At 38.7% G+C, this 22,151-nt stretch overlaps 2 protein-coding genes and 3 non-coding genes across 16 annotated transcripts in view; 3 read left to right on the forward strand and 2 right to left on the reverse strand.

Annotated features, from left to right (window-relative positions):
• SCAND3 (SCAN domain containing 3) overlaps positions 1 to 22,151 on the forward strand; it is a 48,960-nt gene that overhangs the window by 15,580 nt on the left and 11,229 nt on the right. For 2 of the 9 annotated variants that reach the window (XR_014062891.1, XM_081522997.1), the window contains exons 4-5: positions 5,185 to 5,285; positions 11,859 to 11,928. Coding sequence is in view for 6 of the 9 variants with exons in the window: in XM_081522997.1 (XP_081379123.1) it covers positions 5,185 to 5,285; positions 11,859 to 11,928 (171 nt within the window). In the remaining 3 variants the exon portion in view is untranslated. Of the gene's footprint in view, positions 1 to 1,274; positions 3,417 to 5,184; positions 5,699 to 5,924; positions 6,168 to 9,698; positions 10,346 to 11,858; positions 11,929 to 22,151 lie in introns of those variants that run through there. The other 7 variants (XM_081522994.1, XM_081522998.1, XM_081522992.1 and 4 more) reach the window with 5 other exon arrangements.
• Positions 5,037 to 5,110, forward strand: TRNAT-UGU (transfer RNA threonine (anticodon UGU)). The gene has a single exon. It is a non-coding gene; the product is annotated as a tRNA-Thr (tRNA).
• On the forward strand, positions 10,854 to 10,926 carry TRNAR-UCG (transfer RNA arginine (anticodon UCG)). The gene has a single exon. It is a non-coding gene; the product is annotated as a tRNA-Arg (tRNA).
• Positions 13,772 to 13,865, reverse strand: TRNAI-UAU (transfer RNA isoleucine (anticodon UAU)). The gene is made up of 2 exons: positions 13,828 to 13,865; positions 13,772 to 13,807 (listed from the first exon to the last, which is right to left on the reverse strand). It is a non-coding gene; the product is annotated as a tRNA-Ile (tRNA).
• GPX5 (glutathione peroxidase 5) overlaps positions 17,651 to 22,151 on the reverse strand; it is a 52,045-nt gene continuing 47,544 nt past the window's right edge. For all 4 annotated transcript variants that reach the window (XM_081523125.1, XM_081523124.1, XM_081523122.1 and 1 more), the window contains 3 exons: positions 19,803 to 19,920; positions 19,223 to 19,322; positions 17,651 to 18,122 (listed from right to left, as the gene is read on the reverse strand). In XM_081523125.1, coding sequence (XP_081379251.1) covers positions 17,916 to 18,122; positions 19,223 to 19,322; positions 19,803 to 19,920 — 425 coding nt within the window. In that variant the 3' untranslated portion in view covers positions 17,651 to 17,915. The remainder of the gene's footprint in view (positions 18,123 to 19,222; positions 19,323 to 19,802; positions 19,921 to 22,151) is intronic.

Consider the following 22,151-nt stretch of genomic DNA (forward strand, 5'->3'; position numbering starts at 1 on the left):
CATAATGAGGTAAGTACACATATTGAGAGTACTTGGAAATTACAACAGTATGACATTGCTGATACCAAGCACATGATTAATGAACTCATCTTTTCAAATAGAATATTCAGTTTTGATGTTAAACTCTCAAGGTGAATCACATGTGATAGCAGTTGTAAATTAGTCAAGCACAATAGGTTCACATTAAAATGTGTGATATGCTGTTTAGCTTGTCAACTGTAACCCAAAAGTGTGTAAAACTGAGAAAATGTAAGCATTTACTTATCTTTATAACTTAATTTTAAAATCACTTTTCTGTTTTTAATCAAGCCTGGTTTTGTAAAATTTTTAAAAATTGAAGTATAGTTGATTTATAATATTATGTTAGTTTCAAGTATACAGCACAGCACAGTGATTCAGTTTATATATGTATATATATGTATATGTATATACATGTTGTGTATATATATGTATATGTATATACATGTTGTGTATATATATATATACACACAGTCTTTTTTCAGATCCTTTTCCTTTATAGGTCATTGCAAAATATTTAGTATATTCCCTATGCTATACAGTAGGACCTTGTTGGTTATCTATTTTATATATAGTAGTATATATATGTTAATCCCAATCTCTTAATTTATCCCTCCCCTGTCTTTCTCCTTTGGTAACTGACTATAAGTTTGTTTCTATGTCTGTGAGTCTCTTTCTGTTTTGGAAATAAGTTCATTTGTATCTTTTTTTTAGATTCCACTTAAAAGCATTGTCATTTATTTATTTTTCTTTTTCTGGCTTACTTCACTGAATATAATAATTTCTGGGTCCATCCATGTTGCTGCAGATGGCATTACTTCATTCTTTTTATGGCTGAATAATATTCCATTGTATGTATGTACTACATCTTCTTTATCCTTTCATCCGTTCATGGGCCTGTAGGTTGCCTCCATGTCTTGGCTATTGTAAATAGTGCTGCAATGAGCATTGGGGTGTATGTATCATTTTGAATTATAGTTTTCTCTGAATATATGCCCAGGAGTGGGATTGCAGGATCATACAATAGCTCTATTTTTTGTTTCTTGAGGCACTTCCATACTGTTCTCCATAGTGGCTGTACCAGTTTACGTTCCTACCAACAGTGTAGAAGAAGAGTTCCTTTTTCCACATCTTTCCAGATTTTATTATTTGTAGATTTTTTGATGATGCAAGCCTAGTTTTTAATTTTTAGTTTAACATTATTAATAAAGAGGAAAGTAAAATTTGTATTGCTTATTTTTAATTCTAATTTGCAGGTGACAAAACAAGCTTCATTGGACTTTTTTGTGAAGAAAAGACACACCTATTCTGAATATGGCAATAGTAGCAAAAGAAATGGTAACAATGGAAGTCATCTTGAGGGAGTGAAAACCAAAAGAGTTCATACTAGCTTCACTCGGAAGTATGATCCCTCATATATTGAGTTTGGTTTCATAGCCATAATTGATGGTGAAGTGCTGAAACCACAGTGTATTATTTGTGGAGATGTACTGGCTAATGAAGCGATGAAACCATCGAAACTTAAGCGGCATCTATATTCAAAACATAAAGAAATAAGTTCACAACCAAAAGAATTCTTTGAAAGAAAGAGTAACGAATTGAAAAGCCAACCAAAGCATGTGCTCAATGTTTCTCATATAAACATTAGTGCTTTGAGGGCTTCTTATAAAGTAGCACTTCCGGTTGCTAAGTCTAAAACACCATACACAATTGCTGAGACACTAGTGAAGGACTGCATCAAAGAAGTTTGCTTAGAAATGTTGGGTGAATCTGCAGCAAAGAAGGTAGCTCAAGTGCCACTTTCCAATGACACCATAGCTCGACGTATTCAGGAACTGGCGAAGGATATGGAAGACCAACTCATAGAACAAATAAAACTAGCCAAGTATTTTTCATTGCAACTTGATGAATGCAGAGATATTGCTAACATGATAATTCTTTTAGTATATGTGAGGTTTGAACATGATGATGATATAAAGGAAGAATTCTTTTTTTCAGCCTCTTTACCAACAAACACAACTAGCTCAGAACTGTATGAAGCTCTGAAGAATTATGTTGTCAACAAATGTGGTTTGGAATTTAAGTTTTGTGTAGGAGTGTGTTCTGATGGTGCTGCTTCAATGACAGGAAAAGATTCTGAAGTGATTACCCAGATTAAAGAACTTGCACCAGAATGTAAAATAACACATTGCTTCATTCATCGAGAAAGTCTTGCTATGAAAAAAATATCAGCTGAACTGAATAGTGTGCTTACTGACATAGTAAAAATTGTGAATTATGTAAAATCTAATGCATTAAATTCAAGATTATTTTCTTTATTGTGTGATTATATGGAAGCTGATCATAAGCAACTGTTATTGCATGCTGAAATACGGTGGTTATCCTGGGGAAAAGTTCTATCAAGATTGTTTGAAATACGAAATGAACTCTTAGTATTTCTGCAAAGCAAGAAGCCAGTTTGGTCCCAACTTTTCAAAGATGTGAATTGGATTGCCAAACTTGCTTATTTATCTGATATCTTCAGTATTTTTAATGATCTTAATGTTTGCATGCAAGGAAAGAATGCTACATGTTTTTCAATGGCAGATAAGATTGAAGGACAAAAACAAAAGTTAAAAGCTTGGAAAAAAAGAGTTTCTACAGACTGTTATGACATGTTCCATAATTTAACAACAGTTATCAATGAAGTAGGTAATGATTTTGATATTGCACATCTACAAAAAGTTGTCAGTGAACATCTTACAAATTTGTTAGATTGTTTTGAATTGTACTTTCCTTCAAAAGAAGATCCCCGCATAGGAAATTCATGGATACAAAATCCATTTCTTTCATCAAAAGATAATTTAAATTTAACTACAATCCTACAGGATAAGTTGTTGAAGCTGGCTACTGATGAAGGATTGAAAATGAATTTTGAAAATACAGCATCACTTGCTTCATTTTGGATAAAAGTTAAAAATGAATATCCTGAGCTTGCTGAGATTGCTTTAAAATCTCTTCTTCTGTTCCCCTCAACATACCTCTGTGAGACTGGGTTCTCTACCTTAAGTGTTATTAAAACAAAACATAGAAACAGTTTAAATATACATTATCCCTTGAGAGTAGCATTGTCATCAATCCAACCTAGATTAGACAAATTAACAAGTAAAAAGCAAGCTCACTTATCACATTAAAAATTTTAAATACTAATTTATAATTTGTTAATTCAAAGTATACATATAGGCATTATGGAACTATGAAAAGTTTTGATTAAATTAGCAATTCTGTATATAAATTGCCTATATGTACACTGAAGTGTACAGTTTTTATACTTCTCTTATTTTCCCTGTTAAATTTGTTATATTTATTAGGATGTAATTTTAAATCTGTTCATTCTAACATTAAAAATTTTGGTCTTGTATATTGTATGTATTTTTATTATTGTATTTTATTAAGTTATTAAAATTAAAAGATGACTTCAAGATGGGGAATAGTTTCTTTGAAATGGCAGACTTGATCAGTGAAGTGAATTCAAGGGGTAGAATTAGAATTTGAATGCAGGGTGGGCGTCAGTAAGATGTTAAATTTGTAAAACTGATCTTGGGTGGCTTGGTTGGAAGTTGATGATAAGTTTGTTTTGTAGGTGTATGTTTAGATGCAGTGTTTAAGTGGGTAAAGTGGGGGAAAACCATCAAATGCTTATAAAAATTCAATGGGAAAAAACCCTTAATGTCCTTTCACAGAACAAAATGTATCATGTTTATTCAACAGTAGTTGAATACAGTAGTAAAAGTGAGGTATTGTGGAGAGAATTCTGGGGGGTGATGAAATGTTCTATATTCGTTGTGATAGTGTTCACTATTAATAGTGTTTACTATTAGCCATATGCAAAGTAGTCAATCACAGTCTCAGATGAGAGTGTACCTGGGTGTACAGCTGCTGTCAAGAACTACCTTGTTCTTACTCTTCTTAACTAACTGTGGTTTCATCTTTCATCTTTTCTCCTACTTCCCATCCCAAATACATAGCAATGATAGATTATATTGACTGAATTTCTACAGTGCCCACATTAGCCCAGCTTATCTTTACAAACTGATACTCATGTTTCCCAAACTAAAAACTTAAAAGCCACAAAATTGAACATTTTCAACACAGACAAGGAAGAGATGGACAAATACATTTTTAAAAAGAAAAAAGTTCTGAGTTTCATAAATGAGACTATATGGGATGGTAGTTGTGAAAAATTATTATTTTCAAAAGTATTTACTGCCTCTTCCTGGGATATGATTGTACTGCCTCACTCCACAGATATGAGATTTGACTTATTTCACTCTGGATAATAAAATGTGAGCAGAATTGACATGTTACTTTTGGGCACCAAGAAACAGTTCTTGATTTGCCATATTATTTTTCTTCGTTTGTCAAGAGACCATCAACGTTTCAGGTAGAGGTGGCTCCCTCATGGGCGGAGTCACAGTAGACAAATAGCAGGAGCAGCGTGTGTTACTCTAAGCTGCCATGAGTCTTGGAGTTGTTTGTTTCTGCAGCATGCGAAAATGCTGACTGACAATGTGGTTGAATTAGCATCAGAGGGCTTCCCTGGTGACTCAGATGATAATGAATTAGCATCAGAAAATAAGTTCATCTTAACTCCAGTTCTTCGCTATCTGTGCAAACTTGAACACGTCCTTAAACGTTTTTGGAATTGAATATAAAATAGGAATGACAATATGCTCAGTATTTGGGGCTGCCTTTGATGTTCAGAGAGGCAAATTTTGGTAAATTCCAAAGTGCTATAGAAATATAATGTATTACAATATTTTTACTCAAATTCAGGACTCGGATGTGGAGTCTGTGGCCTCATTTTAACTTCTAGGTCGCTGTGAGGCATAGTAATCATCACATTGTCAAGCCCTTTGTTCAGTCACTGAAATGGGCACAACCTGTATATAAGTAAGATTGGAAAAGGTCCAGATATTTTTCAAAGTAACAAAGAAAATTGATGATTAAAAGTTTCTTTCGGAGGTTATATCTTACGTGGCTCTATGGCTTAGTTGGTTAAAGCGCCTGTCTTGTAAACAGGAGATCCTGGGTTCGAGTCCCAGTAGGGCCTATTTTGCATGCTTCTTTGTTCCTGAGAAAGGATGAAGATTTCAGTACTACAATTCTCTTCTGTTCTGATTTCAGTACTACAGTACCACCCTACTGCCTCCTCCCGATCCCGAAAAAGGGAGACCCCTAAGAATGATCGTAAACCTCTGCAACCCTCTTCTTCCCGTCACAAAAAGGCAAGTGAACTTACGAAGGTCATTTTCTGGGGAAATAAATAAACCTGCTTCACCTCCATTATGGGATGGTTGTCCCCATCCCGGGAGGGGTCAGAGAGGTGTTGAATACGCACATTCTCGCAGTTTCGGGCAACATGGATTGACTGCGGTTGACAGAGGGGAGGGGCGTGGAGGGATGAGTGAAATAGGTGAGGGAGATTAAGAGATACAAAATTCCAGTTACAAAATAAATCAGTCATGAAGGTAAAATGTACAACATGGGGAATACAGTAAAAAAAAAAATATTGTAGTATCTTTGTATGGTAACTCGCGTTATGGTAATTATTTTGTAATAGAAATATCAAATCACCATATTGTGCAACTGGAACTAACACAGAATTGTAGGTCAGTTATATTTCAATTAAAAAAAGAAACTTTCTGTAAACAAAAGAAAACCTGAATCAACATGAAATTTTTTTCATTAGCCCAGCAGGCGCTAGCATTTCTATAGCATTGAAATAGAGTTGAAATAGAGTCTTGCATTCACCAGCCAAGTTTGTTTGGTTATGGATAATTGTTTTTCATCTATCTTTTTATCTAGTTTGTCATTTTATTTTTTCCCATTTTCAGTTTGTCTATTTCTCTTACATGTAATTACAGATATATGGAAATCATATAAGCTGCTTGCAAAAAAAAAGTGTAGTAAAGTCACTTGTTGTGACTCTGTAAGTCCACTCATGAGTGCACATCTATCTTGCAATCATTCAGCTGAAATGAAATGGTCACCGAACCCAAATGATTCAAATAGTGAGATCGATAATGCTACATATGTTCCAGGGAGATATGAAAACATTAACCTTTCACATAATGAAGTTTTCTGGGGAGACTAGGGGAGGCTCTCAGGTAAGTCCAAAATGGCTTGGAAGAGCAAGGAGGAGTGATGGGCTTTGGTTTTTACAGGGTTAGAGGGCAGGCTGTGGAGGGGAGAGAGGAGTGAAGATTCCTGAGTAAGAACCAGGACTAACGTGATTTGATCTTTCCTCTGAGAAAGCTTAAGCACTTATGGGCTGGCTTAGATGTGAGAGTGATGGGTCTTGAAAGCTGTCAGCAAATATAAAAAATGGGGTCAATTTCTTAATTACAGCTGTCAATAGAAATCTGTGTACAAGTCCACAGAAAAGTATATACAAAAGTGTTCCTAACAGCCCTATTCACAATTTTCAAAAACTGAAAATAACTCATATATCCACCACTAGAATGGATAAATTGTGGCATATTAATACAATATGATTATATATGTGTATGACTATAAATACAAATAATATCATTGAATGCAACAACATGGATGAACCTCATAGTGCTGCACAAAAGTAGCCAGACATGAGAGTACGTATTGTAAAATTCTATTTATATGTTATTTAAAATGTGCAAAGCTAATAGATGATATCAGAGTCCAAAATGTGATTACCCTTAAGAAGAAAGTAGTTAGGAGGCACATGAGAGGGGCTTTTGGTATTTCTTGACACAAACAACTTAGGTGACAAAACTTAATTCTTGATTCAATTTGATAGAAATAGTGGCAATAAATTGGAACAAAAGATCTGAGTGAGAGTTCATAGACATGTTCTCTTTGTAAATATTCAGTGATATATACATTTATCAGTTCAGTTCAGTTCAGTCGCTCAGTCGTGTCCGACTCTTTGCGACCCCGTGAATTGCAGCACGCCAGGCCTCTCTGTCCATCACCAACTCCCAGAGTCTACCCAAACCCATGTCCATCGAGTCGGTGATGCCATCCAACCATCTCATCCTCTGTCGTCCCCTTCTCCTCCCGCCCCCAATCCTACCCAGCATTAGGGTCTTTTCCAATGAGTCAACCCTTCGCATGAGGTGGCCAAAGTATTGGAGTTTCAACTTCAACATCAGACCTTCCTATAGATACATATATAAGGGCTTTCCTGGTGGCTCAGCTGGTAAAGAATCCACCCACAATGCAGGAGACCTAGGCTCGATCCTTGGGTTGGGAAGATCCCCTGGGGAGGAGAACAGCTACCCACTCCAGTATTCTGGCGAGTAACTTTCACTCACAGACATATATATTCAGATATACATCTACATAAATGTAAGTATTCTGTATATGCTTGTGTTTGGACACTTTCCTGCATGTTTGTTACATTTCAATTAAAAATAATTTAAAAAGAAAAACAAAGCCACAAATTAAGAAAGAGAACATTGCCTTTATTTTATAAGTTCCATTTGCCCCACTCCACTTTACATCTCTCTCTCACTTGAGATAACTACTATATTAATGCTTGTGATTATCATTCCCTTGCTGTTTTTTTAAAACCTTAAAATAACAATAAACATTTGTTCTCAAACAATTTTTGTGCATCAGAAATCTAGAAGGAGCTTAGCTGGGTGGCACTGGCTTGGAGATCTCTCATGGGGTTGCAGTTAATTTTTCAGCCAGGAACTGGATGCAGCCATCTGAAGGGACTGGATAATTTATTCCCAAGATTTCTCATGCACATGGCTGAGTTCTTAGTTCTTTTTTTAAAATTTGATTTTCTTAATTGGGTATAATTGCTTTACAATGTTGTATTCGCTTCTGCTGTACAATAACATGAATCAGCTTTAAGTATACATATATCCCTTCCCTCTAGAGCCTCCTTCCCATTCAGTCCCTTGCTTTTAAGCTTTACTACTAATATATGTATTTAACACAATAGATTATTTAGTATGCTTAGTTTGTAGTTTCTATAGATGAAACCATGTTGTATTTGTTTTGGAATGTTTCCTTGTTATTGAAATATTATCATAATATCTCATTTTGTGTGATTTCTAGACATTTCTTTATTGCATATAACTAAATTTTTATAGCTGTCATGAAAATGTGGTAAAACTTTGACACTATTTATAATAATTTTTCTGTTTGATCTTTGTACATAAGCATATGTATGTGTGTGTGTTCAGTCACTGAGTTGTGTCTAACTCTTTGTGATCCCGTGGACTGTAGCCCACCAGTCTCCTCTGTCTGTGGGATTCTTCAGGCAAGAATACTGGAGTAGGTTGCCAACACGATCTGTTAAAAAGAAGAAGTCGGTTCTGTTTCTTCCTTTCTAGTCATCACAGCTGGTTTTTTTTTTTTTTTTGGCTTTCCTTTTGTCTAGTAGAGAATCAGTTCAGTTCAGTCCCTCAGTTGTGTCCGACTCTTTGCGACCCCATGGACTGCAGCACACCAGGCTTCCCTGTCCATCACCAACTCCCAGAAGTTATTCAAACTGATGTCCATCCAGTTGGTGACGCCATCCAACCATCTCATCTTCTGTCGTCCCCTTCTCCTCCTGCTTTCAATCTTTCCCAGCATCAGGGTCTTTTCTGGTAGAGAATACAAGTGGTAATTTCTGGTTTACTCAATGTGTTCCTAATTTCAAACAATGTTTTGAATTTTTTGCCTTTAAGTATTATGTTTTCTGCAGACTATTTTTGTATTTTAAAAATCAGGTTAAAAAACTTTCCTTCTGTTTCCAGATTATTTTTTCATTAGTGGACACTGAAATTTATTAAATGCTCTTTCTGTCTATACTGAGGTAAACATTTTCCCTTTAATTTCTTCATGTTTCCTGGCTTTGATTTCATTAGAATGAAAGTAGGCTTATAAAATGAGATGGAGAGGCTTCCCTCTGTTACTATACTTGGAAGTATTTGCGTGCAATTGAAATTATTTTCCCTGTAATGTTTTATAGAACTTTCAGATTAAAATATCTGTGTTTGGAGTTTTCACTGTGGGGAAAATCTTTGAGTATTTATGGATTAATGTAATGGTTTGGGACATTTTCTAATTGCTTAGTAAGTACAATCGTTGGGGTTTTTACTAAGGTGTCGCTGGAGGGTACTCAGTGGGCCTGTTCTTCGTGGTTTCCAAGAAGGGCCAGGCCTAAGATGACCTAAGATGACGTTATTTTTTCTTTAGTGAAATTTAATTGATTTTTTGTTGTTGCAGAATTTATGATTTCATTTAAAACTTCAAATTAATTGGGCAAAATTTCTTACACCTTTGCACATTCTGATCCACCTTTTGGATATACTCTTCTTTTGCTTTTTATTTTATATTTTGCTAACCTTTCTCACGGAGAAGGCAATGGCACCCCACTCCAGTACTCTTGCCTGGAAAATCCCATGGATGGAGGAGCCTGGTAGGCTGCAGTCCATGGGGTCGCTAAGAGTCGGACACGACTGAGCGACTTCACTTTCACTTTTCCCTTTCATGCACTGGAGAAGGAAATGGCAACCCACTCCAGTATTCTTGCCTGGAGAATCCCAGGGATGGCCGAGCCTGGTGGGCTGCCGTCTATGGGGTCGCACAGAGTCGGACACGACTGAAGCGACTTAGCAGCAGCAGCAGCAGCAGCAGCAACCTTTCTCATCTTTTAGATTTCAGTTCCTGGATGCTTACTGAAGGCTGGGTTAAGGACAGACTCCAGACAGTCTGTCACATTGACCTGCTATGGACCAGAGAACCAGGGTGGTGCTTTCCTGGAAAGCAAGCAAAAGAGAGCAGCCTCTTCAGGGTGCAGTTCCTGTTCAGAAGCTTTTGAGAAAACGCTGTTTCTCCAGCATCTCTAAATTGTGAAAAATCTATGTAACCTCAACTTTTCAGTGTGGGGAGCCCGAATGCTCTGAGAAGGCAGGGTAGATGAAGACCAATATCAGGCCCTCACAGTTCCTAATAATGGGGGATGAGGCCCCCCAAATGCCTCAGATTCCATCTGGGTTGCTTTCACCGCGCCCACCAGACCCCTCAGGAACAGGGTCCAAAGCAGGCAGTGTGAGTAACTCCTCCAGGCCTCCCGCACGCCTTCCCACCACCCGTGTGCTTTCCTCGCCCGCGCCATCACTAATGGGGGGTTGAGATCCGCTGAGATGAGAGTGGCTGGGGGAAATGAGCCGGAAAGAAAACAGACAACCACAACAAACTGACTCAAAGTCCAACCTTTCTAACTTGAAGAATAGTTCCTTCCCTCTCAGTCACACAACCCCGAAACCCAGTGGCTGCACAAGAGGAGGGACATAATTGCTCAGTAAGTACAATCGTTGGGGTTTTTACTAAGGTGTCCCTGGAGGGTACTCAGTGGGCCTGTTCTTCGTGGTTTCCAAGAAGGGCCAGGCCTAAGATGACGCTTCTCAATTCAATCCTAATTGAAGACGTCTTGGCAGGATTGGGCGCCCAGCTGAGAGGATGCCAGGAGCGGTGGGTTTTGTTTTTTGGGTTTGTTTTTTTTTTTTTGTAATTTTCACTTTACAGGTTAATCAACCGACTGAAGAGGCATTACAATGCAAGTGTAAGATTTTGTTCAGAAAAGAAATTTGGTGTCAGGCTAAGAGTAGGAGTTTGGAGAAAAGCGGAATTTCCATTTTGCCCTAGTCTGTAACCATAACTTCTTAAAAGAAGTTACTTGGATTTTGTACCAATGACACAATCTTTTAAGTAAAGTTGATGGAAAAATTATCTTTTCCTAAGAGTTACAGTAACAAGAATAGCCCAGATTCTCAATACTTGTAATATTTTCCTTCATTTTGAGAGTGGAGGACCACGTGGCCTAATGGATAAGGCGTCTGACTTCGGATCAGAAGATTGAGGGTTCGAATCCCTTCGTGGTTGTGGTTTCTTTTTTCACACTCCTGCTACCTTTACCCAGATATCACTGTCCCAGCTCTCAAATTCCAAATTATAGCATCAGAGCACTCCAGAGATCTCCCTTTGGGTATAAGTGATTCAGTATGTGGGGTCGGCACCAGCCCTCTCCATCGAGCCTTTTGTACTATAGGAGTCCTTGGTGAAGCAGGCACGCAGGTGTGGGGATTGCGAAGAGCGCCAGCCCTGGTCTTTTGGACCCTCTTCCAGGAGGTTGGGTGGACCCAGTGAGTGAGGAGGGTGCCACAAGGCACGAATGTCAAGGAATTCTACTTTCCTCGTCCGGCAGTGTCTGGACGTCTCTTACTTTAGCGTACGACTCTTTCATTGGTTTTCAGGTGCCTCTCTGTACTTTGACGCTGAAAATGTTGAGATTTGCTTTTTGGAAGTCAGTTTAAATGGCGCCCCCTTTCGACAGGAAAACTCGCCACATTTTAGAGGAGCTGGCTCCTGATTCACATGGATGCCACCTGAGACGGGTACCGTCCTTCTGTGTGTTCTCAAAGACCAGCTGTGGGTTCTCCCACACGTTGCGGGATGAATTAGTTGAACTTTAAGCATTATCTGAGGAGCCAGGGTTAAAACAGAAACCTGGAACCATGAGAAGAGATCAGTCAGGCAAATTATAATGAAGAGGAAGCAGCTTCTGCACAAGTGGAAAGAACGTGGTCAAATACATTTGAATATTTAGGTGTAATGGACACATTCATAGAACAATATGACGGTTCAAATTAGATTCAAGTAGGAATTGCAATTTTAAATGATCTTAAACCATGAAATATTTTGAATTATTTGTCAAATCTTCCTACTGAGAAAATTACATGTCCTTCTGTTTACTGAGAACTTCTTTAAAACATTCAGAGAAGAAATAAGTCTAACCAGACACAACTCTTCCACAGTATAGGAAAGAGAGAAAGAAGAAAAAAATCTACAACTGCTCATGCCGAATGCTGTAATGATTTTTTTCTGGTAAGTGTACTTCTTTAACAGCTTAATTGAAGCATACATTTTCTTTAAATGTATTTAAACTTGTAGTTTGACATATGTATAACTCGTGAAACCACTACTACAGAAGAGATAATGAACAAAGACACCATCCTCAAACGTTTCCTCAGGCCCTTTTGTAATACGTTCATCTGTTGCTGGATTTTGTTTGTTAGTATTTTGTTGAGAATTTTTATGTCCATGTTTATAAGAGATATTGGTCTGTAGTTTTCTCATCTCATGATGTCTTTGTTTGACTTTAGCATCAGGGTAATAATGGCTTCCTTTTCCAATTTTCATAAGAGTTTGTAAAGAATTAATATCAATTTTTAAAAAATGGTAGAATTTAACAGTAAAGATGTCTGGACTTGGGCTTTTCTTTACGGGTAATTTTACTCACTAAATCAATCTGTTTGCTTGTTATGGATTCTAATTCCATGCTAAATGCTTATGTCAGTCATCTACATCTTTGTAACAAACCTCACCCAAATTTTGTGGGTGACTTAAAGCAATATTTAGTTTACAATTCTGCAGGTCAGTTATTGGGCTGTGCTCAACTAGGCAATTCTTTTGCTGGTTTTGCTTGTGGTCACTCATTGATGGCAGTTATCTGACAGCCTGACTGAGACTAGATGGTCCAAAATGTTCCCACTCACTGTCTAGGGTGTCTTCTGGAATGGCTGGGATGACTGGGACTCTCTCTTCACATCATCTTCCATCCTTCAGGAAGTTAGGTGGGATTTCTTCACATGATGTCTCAGGGTCCCAAGATGGCAAAGGGAGAAGTTATAAGGCTCTTGAACCCTAACATTGAAACTCCCACAACCTCACTCCCACAACGCCATTACCACAGCGTTTCTATTGGCCAAATCACAAGGTCAGCTAACATACAAGGAGGGAAACAGACTCCACCTCTTGATGGTAGCTGCTGCACAATCACATTGCAAAGGGACATGCATAGTGGGAGTTTGTGATAGGACTTGGTGACTGAACAACAACAATCAAACAATGATTTGTTATCTCATTTAACACTAAAAACAACACTGTGAATAGCCACTACTGATATATCTTGGTAAGTAAATTATCCATTATCACTTCTTTACCAGTGTTAATCTGAATTGGTCTGTGAACCTTGTTTTGAACCCACGTTTACCTGGTGGGCAGCTCAGGGTGGGGCCAGGGAGAATGTAAGCACTCCAAAGTGTAGCAGCAGCTGAAAAAGCACTGACAGTGCTGAGCATTTGATCACATGCAATTATAAATTTTTGTAAAGCCAGAGAGCTCCATGTCCTTGTCTCAGGATGACTCTGATAATGTTTAAGATCCAGAGGGTGAGATTAAGTGACCCACACACAGACTCCTAGTTCAACTCCTTTTCTGAGACTGAGTACCTGAGTGTCTGATGTATCTCCAGGCAGCATGGACTCATAAAGAGTAATAAGCTCTGAAGAGTGGAGAAACTGAGGAAAGCAGGCTCAAATACAGGAAATTTTCCACTGAGATACGTTTAAAAACTAAGATCGTCCACATTTCACATAACTGACAAGTCAGACGTAGTTTATTACTGTGAAACAGTCTTGGCAAGAGACAAAAGTTAAATTGCCCAAGTGTCGGAAGAAGGAAGGCACCTAAATCAGCGAGATGGTACTTAGATCATGCATGACCGTAAGCAGAGAATTTTAGGATGGTACTTAGATCCTGCATGACCGTAAGCAGAGAATTTTAAGACAAACCACAACCAAGCTCTAGGAAGTAAATCCCAACCGTTGATCTCTTTGTGGGGACCTCAAATTTAACCTATCTCATATGGGTAGAGGGTAGTAAAATTTGCTCCAGGTGAGGCTCGAACTCACAACCTCGGCATTGCTCACAAATGTACTGTCTTATAAGTACCGCGCGCTAACCGATTGCGCCACTGGAGCTCCGCTAGGTAGGGGTTTGGGGTGGTGTAAGTGAATATACTTTCACAGATGAAGATTTGTTTAAGGTAGTCAATATTATGAATAAAATGGTGCCTTCTGATATGAATCTGTGAATCTGATATGCGATACACAGCAGCAGTCTTTGATCAGTTGACATCAGCCAATCTGCCGCCGTTTCCCCCACAGTAGAGAGATGCAGCCGCGGTTGAGCGTCGCAGTCATCTCCATCTTGATTTTCCGCTCATATTCCCACGGCTTCTCTAAATTCAGACTTATTTGAAAGCATTTGAATGGAAAAAAAAATTACATTGGTTCCACAAAGGCAGGAATCTTTCCACTCAGGAGTGTGTACTCAGTCTGTAAGACCACAGTGCATTTTCATTGCTTCCGAATTCCCGGGGATTTTTCATCTCAGCAGGTCTACTTTCTTGCATCACCTCTGTCTCGGCTCTGCCCTACGCTCGGAATTTGAGGGTTTTTCTCTTTGTTGAGTCTATGATTGTTGAGTAAATGGTTATAAGTCCATTTAGGAAAGAAATGGGGGAATTATATACTATATATTTTCAGTGGCACTGCAGGGTCCTCAGGATTTGGCTTCTCCTTTAATCCAAGACGTCAGATCTGAAAACTGGTTTAAGATCAGAAACTGAGCAAGGTATTGCGATTTTATTTTTAACTGGGGCATCTACCCTCAGTCTTCTGATTAACCTTGATTTCTTCTGTGTAGACAGTGATATGCTTGTTGGCTGCCCATCTATTTTGTTTCTAGGGATGCTGTATTTTATTAACTATCTCAACAGTCTACAAAGTTGGCTACCTCTCTGAAATTGTCTTTCATTACAGTAATTTTGCACACCCACACCTGGCGCATGCACATGCACACACTGACCAGATTCTGACCAATTGAGTGCTGCTATTTCTGGGCTGAATTGTCTCAAGATCCTATAAGTCCCATTGCTGTCAGTGAAGCCACTCCTGTAGCAGAATCTTGTATTACCAGCGCAGGGCCAATAGAGGACACTCACCATGGAACTTCTTAGTAATGGTAGTGTTCCTCTCCCAGCACATGCCTTCCCCCACCCTCAAACAGAATATCCTTTGGCTCTCCTGTTACGCATTCATCTAGTGGGTTTTCCAATATTACATGGTAAATCCACTCTAGCATGTCCACTTCTTTGAGTTTTTGATCCCTCTTTCTGCCATCAATCTCAAGAGTCCTGGCATTCTTACCACATTTAGTGAGAGCTTTTGCTTTTTTAAGCAGGAGAATCCTAACAGTACGTTGAGTTCTTGCCAGCGTATAAAAATTCTGTACTTTGGGAGAATGCTCTAGTATCAGTATATTCTACATCAACTAACTTTGCATTCTACTCTCCTTGATCCAGAACACTTAGAATTTATTCTGAATGGAAGGATGCTGAATGGGTGGCAGAGGCACATGTTTGGCAGAGGAGAGATCTCTGCATTGTCTTCAAGTAAGAAAGACTAACTAACCCTTGATAAGGAGGATTGGGCTACGTCTAAAAAACTCAAAGGATCTTGGGAAATCTGGAGATTTAGATGTTCTAATGCATCCCCTGGAGAAGGAAATGGCAGCCCACTCCAGTATTCTTGCCTGGGAAGTCCCATAGACTGAGGAGCCTGGCAGGCTACAGTCCATGGGGTCGCAAAGAGTCGAACATGACTTAGCGACTCAACAGCAACAAGAATGCATCCCACCAGATGTCTCCATCCAATGTCTCAATATTCTGTTCTTTTCCAATTGAGGCCATGACCTAGGCATAGAAGATAATCTAGTTTGAGAATTTAACCTACTTTGGAGTCCTGCTATTCCTGTGATTAAATCTTGGAGCTGAACTTTAGCTTTTTGTGCCCTTGAGTTGCAGGATATGAGAGTTTCTTTATACCCTCCTATGGAGACTCTGGCTTTCACATTAGACTCTACTTGATGGGCTTCCTTTGTGACTCAGCTAGTAAAAGAATCTGCCTTCAATGTGGGAGACCTGGGTTCAATCCCTGGATTGGGAAGATTCCCCTGGAGAACGAAAAGGCTACCCACTCCAGTATTCTGGCCTGGGTCCCAAAAAGTTGGACACAACTGAGTGACTTTTACTTTATTTGATGATTTATCATCCTCGGCATTTAATCATCTCTCTCCAAGGCATCAGTTTCTTCTACTGAAGAATTTTATTACATTATTATTACCATCTCTCCCATATTTATCAAGCACCTGATACATCACATCTGCTTTTGCATATCCACTGGTATAGCATCTCAGTTCAGGTTGGGTGAAAGTTTTAAAAATTGCTACTTTGTGCCAGTGGCTGTTTGTGTTCCACCAGTCCCTTCACTGTCAACCAGATGGATAATCCAGCTTCAAAAATCTCATTTTAGGGACTTCTCTGGCAGTCCAGTGGTTAAGACACTGCACTTCCACTTCAAGGGCATGGGTTCCATCCCTGGTCACGGAATTAATATCCCCACTTGCTGCATGGGTGTGGCAAAAAAACCCCACAAAAAACAAAACTCAGCATTTTCTTTCTCAGATACTTTTGGTACCAACTACTGCATTTTGCGTTCCCTGGAAAGACTCCAAGATGGGGATTTGCATTCAGAAGCTTTACTGGGGCACTATCTCAGGGTGAACACCTGAGAAGCAATGAAGAATCAAAATTTATCAGAGGAAAAAATGGGGCTGCAGTGCAAGTGCAAAAGGGCGTTTATCTACTCCCGGGGGGGTCTCCACCACTGGAATGGGCCCTTTAGATGTGTCCCAAGTTGAGAAGTCAGATCTTGGCTCTTATACCTCTCATAGACCAATAATTGGATATAGACTGCCCTTGAAAATGAAATGTGACCTTGACCTGAGACAATTCCTAAAGAAGGATGACAGTTGAGAGTCATCAGGTAACAACCTTCCAAGGATCTAGGAAGGTAAATCTTCTATCCAAAGGGTCCAGGTATTTAGTCAATACACCATCTGTGACAGTCACAGTGAGGAAGAAGAGAGAGAGAATATGAGTTTGAGCTCCAGATAGGATTTGAAAACCATTACAGTGATTCCAGATGCTGTAGGAAACATTTTATTGGAGATAGTTGCAGGGCTGGTTCTGAAGCTAAGGGTTCTAGGGTTGAGAAGGGAAAGCCTATCTTTCAAAGGATGCTCTGCCCAAGTGTCATAATCTGAATACACTAAAGATCAGACAGAGGAAAGTTTTTGTAGGGTCCGAATTAGAAAGAGGCTCTGACTGCCACCATCATGGAGATACTCTTCCCTTCATGTGAGGCAATTTGTTGCTCCCACTCTATCTAGGGCTCCTACAAAAGAGTGACAGATCACTGGAGGCAGGGATGGGTGGAGTGACATGGAAAAAGACTGACCTGAAAATATTTGGAAATTGACTTTACATGTTTCTTTAGGGGAAGATAAATGTTATGAAGTAGAACTTAAATTGTATGGCTATTCACTGCATTGTCAATTCTACACATTTAGGGTAGAGAGAGAAGAAAGAATGTGTAGGAACGTTCTTTCCCAGGATATCATGTCAAATTGACCTATCCTCATGGATGAATGATTTTCCTTTGATATATATATGTGTGTGTAGATATGTACATCAACATATATACTGCGCTTAGTCGCTCAGTCGTATCTGACTCTTTGAGACTACATAGACTGCAGCCTGCCAGGCTCCTCTGTCCATGGGGATTCTCCAGGCAAGAATACTAGAGCGGGTTGCCATGCCCTCCTCTAGGGATATATACATATACATACATACATATATATATATATATATGCTTTATTAAACTTTTTACAGATAGCTGAGGGTTTAGGGTTTCCATTCTTTTCTCTTACTCAAATACTCCTGCAGGGGAAATAATAGTAGCCTTCTGGACATAAATCCACTTGATAGAGAGTGGGAATTTTGGCACTATAGAGGTGATTTAGTCAAGTGGAGGGTATTTAGGAAGAGAATGTAGAGAAAAGATTTTTTTTAAAAACAGGTCTTCAGGTAAAGAAGCAGGATGGCTCCTGCCCCCAACTTGATCTTCTTATTTGGTTTTGAACTGTTTCATGTATGCCAGAATATCTGACTTGACTGTACTGACTGGAGTCCGATGAAACCAGCGCATGACAGGGACGCCATCAGGTCCCACTAGGAACTTTTCAAAATTCCAGCGGATGTCATGGACCATGATGGGTTCCCAGGATATATGTTTGATTGAGCCCATAATCTCAGAAGGGTGAGGACAGGATTGCTGCAGCAGAGAGATGGAAAAGAGAAATGACAGAATCATTTCTGCTCATGGATGATCCAGGCTATTTTTACCCACAGATAATCCACTTCCTCTTATATTGAGATATTTTCATTTCCTATGATTCTTAATATATTCTCTGAATCACAGCCATGCTAACTACCAAGAAAGTTGTAGATATTATAGCAAAAGTCTATTCCCTCTGTCTGTTTCTCCCTGTGACCCTATCTCAAAATCCTGTTCCTATGAATGAGATATGTCACTTCTCTAGCTTTAAATTTCCTTTTCTGCAAAGTGAATAGATTAGAATGTGGTTTCCTAGATGCTCCATGGGCCAGTCATCTTTCACAAATACCTTTTGGGGACCAATATGGAGTTCCAATATTTTGTTTTGAAAAATAAGAGAAAAATTTTAAAACACCATTACTTCATTCAGTTTTAAAGAGATAATTATAAGAATAAATTACATATGTGTCCTAATCTTAGAATAAAGGGCAGCTCTATAAATCAGTTAATGTTTATGAAACCCTCCTTACATTGCCCTGTTTTTTCAATTTACTGAGTATATATAAAAATTTCAACATGGGTCAACCTTGGCCCACAGTCCAGCATTTAAGAACACTAAACTCTGATGATTTTTAAGGGCCCTTCTCAGCTCTCACATTCTCTGTATCTAAGAGCCGATGTTTCATAAAAGGCACTTATTGCGTTGTATTACATCTGCCTTTTTTTTTTTTTGTCTTCTCCAGTATGAACTCATCAAGGAACAGGGACTGTGTTTGTTCATTTTTATACCCTTATTGTTTAGCAAACTGCCTTATAGATAGCAGGCACTCAACAAATGTTCCTTGAATGAATGAATGTCAATGAACAAAAGAGAGTGGTCCCAGTGAAAGGTGGCACTCTACACAATGCTTTGTAACACAAAGCAGAGCATCGCAGATACTAACAAATTTAACCCCAGTCCCTATGCTTACAAGGAGATCTCTTCCAAAGAGTCCAACCCCTCCTCCAGGCAGGAGCCCTTGTGTCCATTTCTACCACACCAAACTCTATGTTAGGAATATTAAGGAAGAAGAAGCTTAGGTCAGTAATTAACTCACCTTTAAGAAGGTGAAGACTTTCTGCTCCATTTCACCATTCACATCCCCTTTCTCAAACAGCTGGAAATTAGGTACGTATCCTCCTCCTGGACGGACGTACCTGCAATGAACCATAATGTTCCCAGGAAGCTCCAGAATATAAGAGAGAAAATTATAATAGGGTACCAGGATTTGAGGTTACGAAAAAGGGGCAACAGATGTGAAGATATAGAAAACAGAGCTGGGAAGGGAAAATAAGACCATTGTTAAACTTTGGGCTCCCTGACACTTTATTTTTCTCTATTCCACATGCTGTCACTGTCTCCCATCTATATTGTTTCTGTACCAGCAACACCAGGAGCTATTTCTGTGCTCCCACTCCTCCACCATCCATCCAGGTCTCACTTTCCAGGGAAGGGGAGAGCATATCTGACACTGCAAGACTCACATCAGTGGAGGCCAAAGTTAAAATCAGTTAGTAGGTGCCCCAAGCCTATTAACCCACTGCCCATCCTGGAAGTCCCCAACATGGAAGTGCCTCTGGAAATGGAGGAAAGGTAGACAGAGACAGATCTCTATAGGGTTTTAAGTAGGCACTTACTTCAGTCCTGGAAGAATTTCTGAGTTTTCTCCTGGTTCTTGCTTTCCGAATTGGTTACAGGGAAATCCCAACACAACTAGTCCAAAGGGCTTCAGCTCCTCCTGTAGTGCATTCAGTTCTATGGGTAGAGAATGGACAATATGGTGGCCTGGCCAGAGAGCCTGCCTTTTGTATATAGACAGAGTGATCCTTGGAAATACCCATTTTACAGAGGGAAAAACAGAGGTCCAGGAAAAGGGGAAAAATAAGTCAGAAAGACTCTTCATGGCAGGGCTGAAATGAGATACTAGATCTCCAGACATGTATGCAAAAGCCCTTTGTTATAGTGTAGTATTTCCCAAATCTGCAGCACATCAGAATCAGATAGGGGCCTTTCCTTAAAAATAGGGATGCCCAGATTCCTTTCTAGAAGTTCTTCTGGTTACATTATTCTGAGGTGGCTCCCCAGTCATCTTTACAATTCTAAAGCTCAACAGATCACTGCTGGTGGGATTGTAAAATGGTATAACTGTTATGGAAAATAATATGGAGGTTTCTTGAACAATTAAAAATAGAACTACCATAAAGCAGCAGTCCCAATTCTGGGCATATATGGATAAGAATTGAAAACAGAGTCTCAAAGAGATATTTGCACACCCATGTTCATAGGAGCACCATACATAAAAATCAAGAGATGGAAACAACCCATATGTCCATTGATGGATGAATGCATAAACAAAATGTGGTATATCCATATACAGTGGAATACTATTCAGTCTTAAAATGGAAGGAAATTTTGTTACATGCTACAACATGAATGAATCTTTATGCTAAGTGAAATAAACTAGTCATGAAAAGACAAATACTGCAGGTAAGACAAATACATGTGGTATTTAAAGTAGTCAAATTTATAGAAACAGAAGGTAGAATAGTGGTTACCAGGGGCTGGGGGAAAGGAGAAAGGGGAGCTGTTATTTAATGTATACAGAGTTTCAGTTTTGCAAGATAGAAAAGTTCTAGAGATTTGTTTCATAACAATGAATATTTTTTAACACTGCTGAACAGTCTTCTTAAAAATTGGTTAAGATGGTAAATTTTATATTTTTTCTTTTTGTACCACAATTTAAAAACGAAAATTTATATTTTGTCTTTTTGTACCACAATTTAAAAATGAAAATTTTAATTTAATTTTAATTTTAAACAAAACCACATTTAAACATCACTGACCATCAGTTTGCCTTCCCTGATTGGTTAATTGGTAGATTGAATCTTTTCTTTTTTAAAGGAAAAGACACGCACAATGAGAATGGACTTCTCTCTCTTCAAGGCTAACTCACCCTGGGTGGAGTGGGGGTAAATCTGACGGGGCAAAAAGAACCAGAGAAATTTCAAGTTGAGCTTTCTGGTGTTCTTTAACAATCTTCAAGATGTTAAAGATGCATTCTACCTAAAAACCCTCAGTGATATACCAGAACACGAGCTTCCAATTGCCTTCTTCCCCAAGTTTTTCAGTTTGTTTCCCCGGACTTTTATAATCATCTTCCTTTTCACCCTTTGTGAGCCAGATATCTTCAGTTCCATAACAAACACTAACCAGTCCCTAACTGAACAGTCTGCTCAGGCAACAGTGTCAACTGATATCTCCTCTGAGTCCTTTCATTCTTATTTTCTGCAGTATGAGATTGCTCTCCTATTTCCATGTGGTTCCTAAGTACTTTTCCCCACATTCTCTCCTCTTTTCTTTAGTCACTATAGGTAGTAACTCCTCTAGGAAACAGACTATTAATTAGGAAACCTGTCTTCCAGTTCTTGAGAAACTATTCCCCAGTTCTCGTACCTATTACATACAGAATTGGAACTGAATACATTGATTTTTAAAATCCCTATAAACTGGCAAAATGAAGTATGGTCCAATAGAATATTATTCAATCTTAAAACAGAGGGAGGAAACGATCCAAACTCCAAGGTATCTTATTAATTTAAAAAAGCAAATTGGCAGGTTGTATTTATTACTCGTTTGGAGAAGGAAATGGCAACCCACTCCAGTATTCTTGCCTGGAGAATCCTATGGACAGAGGAGCCTGGCAGGTACAGTCCATGAGTCAAAAAGAGTCAGACATGGCTGAGTGACTATCATCATCATCATTTATTATATGTCATCAATTGGTAGAAAAGTAAAAAAAAAGAATACATATATATTTTGTAAACATGATAATACTGGTCATCGGGGGGAAGGGAAAGAGATGAAAAGACTTTTTACTCTAAACTTTTTTATTCCTTTAATTTTGAGCCTTGTGAATATAGTTCAGTTCAGTTCAGTACCTATTCAAAATATAATAATGAAAAACTTAAAAATGAAGTTCTTATTAG

Source organism: Giraffa tippelskirchi, chromosome 8 (genome assembly GCF_054371585.1).
Source record: "Giraffa tippelskirchi isolate mGirTip1 chromosome 8, T2T-mGirTip1v1.2.pri, whole genome shotgun sequence".
Lineage (NCBI taxonomy): Eukaryota > Metazoa > Chordata > Mammalia > Artiodactyla > Giraffidae > Giraffa > Giraffa tippelskirchi.